The sequence below is a fragment of the Tigriopus californicus genome, chromosome 6, assembly GCF_007210705.1.
Source record: "Tigriopus californicus strain San Diego chromosome 6, Tcal_SD_v2.1, whole genome shotgun sequence".
Taxonomy (NCBI): Eukaryota; Metazoa; Arthropoda; class Copepoda; order Harpacticoida; family Harpacticidae; genus Tigriopus; species Tigriopus californicus.
In genome coordinates this window covers 9,069,550-9,080,108 of record NC_081445.1, presented here as the reverse complement: position 1 = coordinate 9,080,108, position 10,559 = coordinate 9,069,550, and the positions used below count along the sequence as shown (strand labels likewise).

General features: G+C 39.8%; 1 protein-coding gene and 1 non-coding gene across 6 annotated transcripts in view; one reads left to right on the top strand and one right to left on the bottom strand.

The window, feature by feature from the left end:
* LOC131882532 (anoctamin-7-like) overlaps positions 1 to 10,559 on the top strand; it is a 49,735-nt gene that overhangs the window by 8,743 nt on the left and 30,433 nt on the right. For 2 of the 5 annotated variants that reach the window (XM_059229699.1, XM_059229694.1), the window contains exons 4-8: positions 4,631 to 4,738; positions 4,857 to 4,871; positions 8,134 to 8,163; positions 9,175 to 9,311; positions 10,056 to 10,224. In XM_059229699.1, coding sequence (XP_059085682.1) covers positions 4,631 to 4,738; positions 4,857 to 4,871; positions 8,134 to 8,163; positions 9,175 to 9,311; positions 10,056 to 10,224 — 459 coding nt within the window. The remainder of the gene's footprint in view (positions 1 to 4,630; positions 4,739 to 4,856; positions 4,872 to 8,133; positions 8,164 to 9,174; positions 9,312 to 10,055; positions 10,225 to 10,559) is intronic. The other 3 variants (XM_059229695.1, XM_059229696.1, XM_059229697.1) reach the window with 3 other exon arrangements.
* On the bottom strand, positions 893 to 976 carry Trnal-cag (transfer RNA leucine (anticodon CAG)). The gene has a single exon. It is a non-coding gene; the product is annotated as a tRNA-Leu (tRNA).

Sequence of the window (10,559 nt, the reverse complement as noted above, 5' to 3'; positions counted from 1 at the left end):
TGTGATGAAAATAAAGACACTGGCTAGAAATGGAAACACTGAAAAAACCAAATAAATGAAATCTCTTTTTTCCTTCTTTAATGGTTTTTGGAAAAAAAATGACAAGTATTTTGTTTTTGGCAACGTCAATCGTCGAAATTTTGCCAAAGTATTACAAAATTCCTTCACTTTCCCCACTTCACTTTCCCCAAAATCGGCGGTTTTAAAGCAAAATATAGTTAAAACTCGCGAAAAAGTGTTTTGCCTTAGAATTCCACAAAAAGTTCAAAATTGATTCCACCCAAAAACTCTCTTTCCGACTCCTAATTCAGAGATCTCCAGCTAGGCAAGTTAAAAAAAGGTTTCAGAGTGATCTGAAAACATCAAGTTTTGTTCTAAGCTTTGAACGTAGCTGTACTTATTTGCCAACTGACAGTATAGGTGCACTAATCCCATAGTCATATGAGAAACTAGTTTCCAATATTTGCACACTCTGTCTCCCTGAAAATTATTTGTTTGGGCAACCTGAATTGACTAGTTGTTAGTGAACGAAGATAGCTCGTACGAGTAAATAGCCTTGGTGGCTTGAATACCTCTCAGGCGAAATTTTACTTCAGGCCTGCTTTAGCATATCCCCTCTGTCTACCTCTATGATCGGAACAAAATTCTTTCATTGTCGGGGAAGGAGGTTATTAATGGAGCGGCTATCTTGAGTTGACGTTGGAGTTGCCGTAAGTGGAAAATTGTTTTGACTGACCTTATGAAAGGAACAGATCGTGTCAAAAGCGAAAACACTCTTTGCAAAGTTCAAGCCCACCTTGGAAACTTGGTATCCCAACTAAGATGCCCACTTCATCACAAAACACGGTTAACGAACGCGCCACAGAAGAAACTCCAGCCAGCAAAACTCATATGTCAGAAGTGGGATTCGAACCCACGCCTTCAGAAGAAGACTGCGACCTGAACGCAGCGCCTTAGACCACTCGGCCATCCTGACTACCTTAAGTGCAAGGGTAGCAAGAATTAATATATTTTATTTGACTATGTATTTTACCCTTCTTTGATGGGCTTGTACAGTAGAAATGGTGCTTGAACATTCTATGCAAGACAATACAACACAAAAAGTAGAACCAAAGCTTAGAGCCGTGGTTAATACTGGATATGGGATTATGTGATGTTACACAGGATATCCTTAGAACACCATGATTTCTTCCTTTGCGACTTTAGATGAATAAAGACAATCAGATATAATCCTTATCTCCTTTAAGCCCCAAGGACCCTCAGATCTTTGGGTTATCAAGGAAATTGGGTCAATTCCTTAACATCTTCTGATGGAAAGACATCCTCCAATCCATCTTAGACGATGATGTTCTACGCTGTTGTTGTTCGATCCAATGAGATTATATATCTTCAAAGAACTCGTTAGATTTTACTTCAAAAGCATCTTTAAGCCCAAACCTTGTACTTCATTTCTTGAAGCATGAGTCCCATTTGAAGCCCAAAAAGTTTCAAGATTTGGCAGAGATGAGCATTGGTACCCAATAAGCTGACTGCGCTAATAGTTTATTCGGAAAAAGTTAATGTAAGCTGATTTCTTATTGACAACTGTCTAATAATTTGTCTAGGTATGATGATTTGACCTATTACATGAGCCTACCTTGTATTATATTTAATCGGATATTAACAGTTTTTATCAATATTTTGAGTGTTTGGCTCACGAAACGGCAAATAGAAAAACATGGTTTGAGTTATTGCATCCAAATCCTTATTTATGCGTGAAATGTATAGTGTAGCATGGACCGTGTGAATTCAATCGAGAGTGCAAGAAATATGTCCTCTTTTCCCTTTGAACAAGTGTTTAGACAATTTCTGCTTCTAGGATTGTTCCAAAAGGCCAACTCATTCCAATTAAGGAGTCGAAAATAATTTAATTTAGCACTATCCAACCCATCCATCACGAATGGCAATGTGATCTTAGATTACTCAAGCGTGAATAAATGTATAGTTAAAACCAAGTCCCTAAACATGAAAAATGGTCTTTCATGAACAAAAAAAAATGTTTTCCAAGTAAGAAACAACTCGCAATAATGGAACCCGATTTTCAGTTTACTATAGCTGATCTAGTCAGGAATTCTTGTTGTAGTCTAGTAGGCAAACAAGGCAGCTGTGTTTGTTCCGTAGTCAGAACACAGCTGGGAAGCTGCGTTCTGAAAGAGACCGTCTCTACAAACATCAGAGGCATTAATTGCAATTGCAACATCATCCTCAGAAGTGACCTTAGTTATGCTTGTTAATGGCCTATGTCTACATTCAATAATAGGGCATTATGATGTCGATAATAACGCCCTTGGTGAAGAATTGACGCTCTGATATTTCTTCGTTCTATGCTGAACAGTGTTAGTAATCGCGATCGACTTTGAACACATTTAGTTATATGATTCTGAAAAATAGGGTTGTCGGCTTTGGTTGATAAAGTGCAACGAGTTAAAATTTGGTCCGCCAGACAACCTGGTGCCAAAATGATTCAAAGCAATGCCTCAAACGGTTTGGTGGGAGAGTCATTTCTCTCCCAAGAGTCATTACTAATGCTTACTTGTTTGCGTAGGTCTGGGATGCGAACCAATCATAGATAACTACATCTTTTTATGGAGCCAACCAACTCTGGCGTATTGTTAATTGTTTGACGTCTCTAATAAGGGTCAAATATTTTCAAGAAAATAGTTTTTTCGGCACCTGCATCTCTACCTCTGCAAGCCCTTTTTTGTACTATTTCGTTTGGTTTACCCACTCCCACGAAGTGTCTGTAGGACGACAAGCCACAAAAGGCAATATCACTTGCCAAGCGTCCTCATTCTATGCATCGATTGGGAAACCTCAATTGACAGGGCTTCAATGGATCTATTATATAAATTCATTCAGGCAATGTTGCACGAGACAACGAAGAGCCCTGCAGTTTTATACACGGGCACCTTTCTTTTTTTTATTTAGTTCCAAGTTTTTCATGGGCAGAAGTGTGCCTGGAACTGCACCCTTGGACGTGATAGAAAAGCGAATAAGCTTAGCTGACTGTGCATAAATGAATAAGACTCTATGGAGAAGGACTCGACCCCGACAAATGTATCAATTCCGCTAGTCAAGTTGGGCTCGTTTGACGCTATGAACAGCGTGAACCCTTCAAAAGAGAAAGGATCCAGTTTAAGTGCCTCGAGTTCACTTTTATGGACCTACCTCGTCTTTTGAAGGGACCTTCAAGGCCACTCACTCGGCCTGTCAGAGAGGAACCTAGATTCATTTTCCTTTTTCTGGCACTGTCCAAAAGGAAGCAAGTTCTCCTGCTTTATGTACGAAGGACTGCAGAGACTTTTGTGAAAGGGAAATATATTCATAAAGCGATACACATTCGGGGAACAAAAGTGGAATCCTCCAGAGGTGATGAGGGACGTGAAAGCTCTAATCTATCTCTCCACATCTTGGAAGCACCAGAGTGCTTGTCCAAAAGAGTGCAATCACTTGCGACAACACTCAAAGGGTCAATTTAAGGAGAAGCGATGCAACGCCAACATTGCTTCGTCTCATTGCTCTCATAGAGTGTGCACAAATAACGTAAACTTTGTTGTTCAAATCTAGCTTAAAAACAGGATATTACAGTATGCCTATGTGTCGCAATGAATGTTCAGAGATAGTGTTGGCCGAGATTTCAATGCATTTGATGAAAAATGTTTGCTTGCCAGAGGTTATTCCTCTTATAGATTTCCCTGTCTATGTAATGACTGTGTGATTTATGGGACTAATGTATGGGATCTTCATTGACCTATTTCAACCAAAAATGATGGGACATTTATATTTCTGGCTACATCATAAAAAATCTCACGTCACATCTGGCAATCATGTACCGCCCTGTACGTCTAAACAGAAATTTATCAATCAACTTTATTTAAGAAACCCCCAAGTCATCTATATGCATTTTTTTGCTTGCTCTAAAATGATTTAAAGTGAAAAATGAGGACAATTTCATACTGGACGTTTTTAGGAAGGTCAAATATATCAGATTTGAAATAAATGCATCCTGTTTCAATCTTTAAACACCTTTCCAAGAAAGCTTCTATTGTCTATGCCATTTTTTTTGATTGAATCCGTATCCAATATCTAACTTAACTCCTTTCTGAATTCCAATCCGAAAGTTTGATAAACACCCGTGGATTACAGGCTGAAAAAAGTCATTGGACAAAAAAAGAGCAGAACTCGCAAGTATTGATTGAGCCACTAATCACAAACTTATTAAAGTGCATTTAAGGACATTTTTTTGCTTTGAAATTTGAACAGTAAACAAAAAGAAGTTTCAAGATGTCAACAAATGTTTTAGTAATGGTTGATTTTGCAATTGAGATAATTTCATTTCATTTGAAAGCTAAAAGTACGTTTGATTCCCTTACAAAAATGCTCATTTAAATATCAATTTAAAACAAACTACGTGTACTGATCCCTAAACTTTTATTTCTGATCTTAAGCCAAAGCTAACAAATTTAATCATCTGCATTCTTCAGAAAAGTGTAATTGCATTTTTTACTGGCCAATACTTTTTTTAGGATTCTGCCACATCCTGTGTCAAAATAACACATCAATATTATTCAGTTTTTTTCTTGTTTTCCAGGAAATCATTCAGAGACCTAAAAATACCCTTCACTTCATTCGGCTGCATGCACCCTGGCCCCTTTTGTGCCGTTATGCTGAGGAACTCAATCTCCGGGCTCCAATTCAGGTAAGGGGCAATGTCAAAGGCTTTTGATTGGACTCTAGATTCAATTTGTTTGAAGAATGAAAAGAGGTGACTGAGTTTGTAAAATGAGGAGTGCTCATAACCCCATCCATTTTTACAGGAACACCAAACTGAAGTAAGTGGTGGTGAAATAGAGCAACTTTGTTCAATCGCAGTTGTTTAAGGGCAAATATTTTTCCAGCTCCATCTCTCAATGTCACAACTGTATAACATCCTATCTATCAGTCATGCACAGGAGTTATTTCCTACCCTTGCACTCTGGGCTCTAAAGAAATCCCATTTCATCAAATGTATCTCTTTTGCACTTGTCATAATCGTATCTACTTGTACTGTAGAATCTAGTGACTTTTACCCTTGACTTCCACATTCATTGTAGTGCACTGGAATTGGACATGTCTTTAATGAAAAGTGCCTTCCAATAATACAGCTATCACCCTTGATTTTTCAGCATTGAATTTCATATTTCTAGTGACATGCCAGTACGCTCAATAATAGTACTTGAAAATAATGTCACAATTATCAGTTTGAAAGTGTAAATGAGACAGAATGGAACAAGTGTATTTTCAGCATTTTCTAATGCACCTTGATTGTGATTTTTAGCGCCAGATCAAGGATAAGTTTCACTTTTTAGAAGCAGGATTTGATATCGGCAATCTTGTTTTCCAACAATAAACTGGTTTTTGGTCACATTTTTCCTTTCGTAAAGACACATACGTGCACAGGTCTCTAATGATGAGAGAACCAAACCAGCAGGCACTGATGCATTTGTACAAAAATGCCACACTGAACAAATAACGCAGTCCCCCACAAAAACCATGTTTTCGTTTTGATTGTGGAAAATGCACGATATAATCAAGCTTAACCACCTGATTCGACGCATCTTGGATTGGACTTCCTCAAGTGAAATAGATTGTTTCTCCAAAGCAAAACATCGTGTTGATTTCGAAATACATAGCTAGCTCAGCAACGGTTTATTCCATCACTTCAAAAATTGTGCCCCCACAAAACCCGCCAATTCATCCATCCATCCATCCATCCGTCCATCCATCTGTCCATCCATCATTCTGAACTAAGTCGAAGGGCAAAAAGGTATAGGAAAAAGTGCAATTTCGTCGCTTTTGGACATTCCAACCTTTAAAGGCTGTCTTATTCCTAAGTTTTATACCTCCCTTCAAGGATGTTTCGAGCCGAATTGAATGGAACAAAGGCCACACTTAAAGGTTTCCTTGGTGTTTCGAGTCAGCAGTGCAATGACCAATGAACAAGGGAAACGAGGCCGTCCTCTACTTCTATCACATCTACTACAAGAGGCTTCCACTTGTTTTAATGGTGATACACTGGCCAATCTAGATAGTCGTCTGAATGTGGAAATGCCTTCCCGTAACGTCCACTCTCCCGAGAAGTAGCAACGTAATGAAGCTAGTTGGGTTAATGAGTTCTAGGCATGTCGTCCCAGTTGGAAACCACTTCTGAATGGTTCTACGGTAGAATTCTGTGGGTCTCTCAAAATTTCATGAGATACCAAGTGTGCGAATGCCAATAAACGAATTATGAAGCTTCCAAGAGCATTTCCACTCTTTCTTCAAAGTTGATAATAATATTGGTTTGAAGTGGTGTATTTCTTTGAAGTTGAATGGATGTTGGTTGGTGCTTAGTCTTAAGCCAGCTAACCGACAACTCTACGAACGGCAAGCCTGAATTAAATTAGTTGCTACCATGTATCAGGGCTGCCAAAAATGACAGAATGTCAAATGATCATTTCAGTTGCTAAGACGCAATTTCATGGTAATCATACACTTAGTTCAGGGCCCGTCTTGAAACATTGAGCCTGAGGGGTTTATGTTTTTTCTTCGGGAAATTAACGATGTTGTCCCAAAAGTGGTCCTCGATGGCCTTGAAGTTGTTATGAAATGCTCCAAGAATTGTGTTCCCCTCAAGGCGACAGTGCATATCTCGTATGTATGCATAGCCGATTTTTTGGCTCTAGCTCTGTCATTAAAGCATGCCCATGATCACTGTCCATACAAGGTCCATGTCTACTGCCCACGGCCCTAGGATCGTCGTTTTTCCGACTTTTCGAGAGGGGTTCTTCAATCCCAGCTGACCTTGCTCCATAAGAAAGCAACTACATCTGCGATGCAAAATGGCCAGAGATATAAAAATCCGACAGCAACGATTTTTTTAAAATCTGGAATGCTGCACCCCTCTTGAGCTTGGAACCGATTTGTGATCGGTCCAAGACCTTTATGCCTTTTTTTCGCTGTCGACAGGACCTGATCTTTCAAGGCCAAACGTACGTTCACATAAAGTACACATATCTAGATGGTTTCCAGAGGCCATATTTATCCCGTGTACACAAGAGACCATTTCATCCGCGTATTGGGCCTTGAGAGTAACCATTCGAAGTGAGTGGAAAGGACCATGAAGAATGATCCTGAGCTCGGTTCACAAGGCCAATAAATTCTAAAGCGATCTAACACAGACGAAGGTGGAAATATCTGGCCTTGAAAGCTTCCAAGTGTTTGGTGATCGCTTCTCTCTCATCGATCCAAGTTGGAACGGGGAAAGACCTCAAAGTTCGATAGGCACACTATTGAAGAGGCCAAAGTCGACAAGTGTGGATCCATGCCGGTTAACTAATTAACAAAGATGAAAATCCACAAAAATATCTAATATAGTATGGTTTTTGATATTTTGTACCTAATACTAAATTGTACTTCCATGATTAGACCATTTCTCCTCATGGCCTTTAATCCTCAAGGTGTGAAGATGAATGCAAAGGATTTCCTCGCTTTCTAGTTGTTCCATTCATCCTCCAGACATTTCCGATAATCCAATTTGAGAACACGAATAACAATTCCTGAGTAGAGGCCAAGACACAAAACTCGGGAATTATTGGGGAGAATCAAAAAGGTGAGAGCCTTTCTCTGTTCCTTTCCCCAACCCAATGACTTTGGACGGGATAAAGGCCAACCTTTCGCTATCACTGGTCTTCTTCTTAGATCACGTCTAGCCATGATGGCAAGTTTGGTTTGGTCATCCCAACAATGGCCATCGCTCAGTGAGGGTTGGGTCCTCCAAGAATGTTTTTATCTGGACGCAATGGCAGGTTAAGGTTTAAACGTCATTGCTACTTACGAAAGGACACTGGGATCAACTTTCCCCAATGGTCTCAACATTCCAATGTCAAAAGAGGGTCATCATAAGAGAATTAAGGCATGCCTTTCTGTGTCTGTACTGTATATATGAATGGGCACATATAGCTACTAAATAAATCACATCTATGAAACCCGAGAGCAATCTCTGTTCACTTACCATTCAAATACCTAAATATTGTTGCCCTTTAAAATATGCAATTCGATTTCTTATCCCTGCAGGACAAAACAAGGGCGGTTGAGACATCTGCGGTAAGGCCGAGTCATTGTTTCCCATTGATAGGGGCCCACTTGGTTTTTGGAATGACATATTGTATTATTAAAAAAAAACCTCTCGAACCAATTGTGACCGAGTTCTAAATAGAGATATGGGATCACAAAAGTACACCCTATTTTAAAGCGTATGTTCCACTAAATCCATGCAGAAAACTAGACATCTGTTCTCTTTTCATAGACTGTTCTTCACCCCAAAACCTGCACTGGCAATGTTATTGGCTTTTCAAATGCATTCTTTAGTACCCATCACTAGATGGAGATGGAAGTTTCTGAAATTTCAGGGTGGCGCAAATTAAAATTGAATGGTTGTGCTAAGCAAAATTACGATGCGAATGTAAGGGATATTCAAGCCACCCAATCTTCTATTTTGCTCTCATCTCAAATTGCTGTGTTGGGTATGTAAGAATGTGATAGAAAGAGGTCAAACATACTGATGGGTAAAATATGGTCACAAACTTTTTTCTTGAATTTGATAATGGGAAGAGTAATAGAAATCTCTAACATTAGTAACCAGTTAAACTTTCTTGTAGTTTGAGACCTACATTTTCTCCCGTAGAGAGAGTGTTCTCTTGAAGTAACCTCTTGAAAAGTATTGATTGCATGAGTTTTCCTCTGATAGGTAAAATTCTTACTCTCAAAAAGTAATCATCTTATGTGAATCATTAGGTATTTTGTGTTTCATTTAGCCATTAGAGTTTTCGAAAATCGTTTGACGATTACCCAAAATACCGTACTCCGCTCATCTTACTTACAAATGTATATGGGTGTTCATCGCCAAATTCGACCAAAGCATGGAGTTTGCAATCTCCCATGATCAATCCATTGATCGCTAACGTTTATCTTTCAAACATGTTATCTATAAATAATGTTCGTACCCTCTTTGATGTTCCAGTACAAAGTTTCCATCACCGTTTCTTTCTTCAGTTCACTTGAACATGGCAAGGGAACCGTTAACTCACTGATTTAACCTCGCTTCTCGTGTCACAGGCTCATCCCAACCCTTCAGGGAACTGGTCAGAATGGATGCTCTCAAAGCTGAGATTGCCCAATGTAATGTTCGAAGAAGTGCCTAACAAGCCCTTGGACTACTACACATGCCCATTCAAGACTTCCAAAGTTGACAAGTAAGTTCACCCACAAAACGATTCGAGCCTGGGTTCACACATATTTGTTCAGCAACATGTCTTCAATGTCCTTGGAACTAAATGCGCGATTGCAGATGGACCACCCAAGATGCGAGGTTCTGAAAAAGGAGGTCAGCAATCACCTGACCTTATTTTTGTGCTCACATATTTGATTTGGCCTCATTTTTGTGAGTTGTTTGTGGTCAGCGTCGTATGAAGAATTGACCTCCCATTAAGATATAGGTTGCGTGAAAGGCGTCCGCTTTTTGGTGCGCTCATAGGGGTAAATTGCAGGAATTTGTCTCTCAGTAGCTTTTAAGACCTTAAAATTGGAAGCCACTTTGCACTGTAATCGATTATTCATACTAATGTCAGTTGCTGCTTAGGCATAACTGTCTGTTTGGTCACCACTAGTGCCAAAACTATCATACTGATGTGTCCTGTCTTCAAATGAAATCAAGTAGGGCTGAATCAGATATGTCAGTGGCTATAGAAAAACTGCAGGCACTGCCTTGAACCGGAAATTGTAGTTACGGTACCAGTCGCGACCTGTTTTGCACTCTTTTTTTGTCTCCGTAATGCAGGGAACAAGAACCCTTAAAATCTAGATTGAGACATTTTCATCCATTAGCCAATTCCAATGTAGGATGAAAGCGTAGGTTTGGTCCCTCTTAACATGTCATGTTAGTCCATCTGTTTTATCTCTCATGCTCAACCAAAAGCTTGACCTGGAATTCTTTGCAGGTTTCTGGGCAGCGAAGATCCCAACTCGTTTTTTTCCCGGGCACAAAGGTCTCGAATGGTTTGGGAGATCTTGGCCACAGCCCCATTTGGCAAGGAGAAGAAAGGAGAAGTGGGCGTGGAGCGCCTCGTCGATGAGGGAGCCTTCTCTGCAGCCTTTCCATTGCATGATGTAAGTGTTTTTAGTTGGTTTCTTGGCGTCCCTTTCAGATGGTTGCACAGCAATTTTGTCACCTTTTTCCACTGGCCTTAGTGAACTTGTTCAGGAAATTAATGAACCTTGAGCGTCATGGGAAACTTTTAGTTCCGAATCACTTCAAACGTGGTCGACGTTGTCTGGCTTGATTGCTTTTGGGGGACAGGTTATGGGAAGTTTTCTTGAAATTAGTACGAAACTTTCTGCCTTGGAGGTCTTTAAATATCAAACAAGAGAGTCGGAGTTCTTCCGTTTCTCATTTTGAATCGCCCGCTTTGTATATCGACTGAAATTCAAGGCAGGGTGACGAT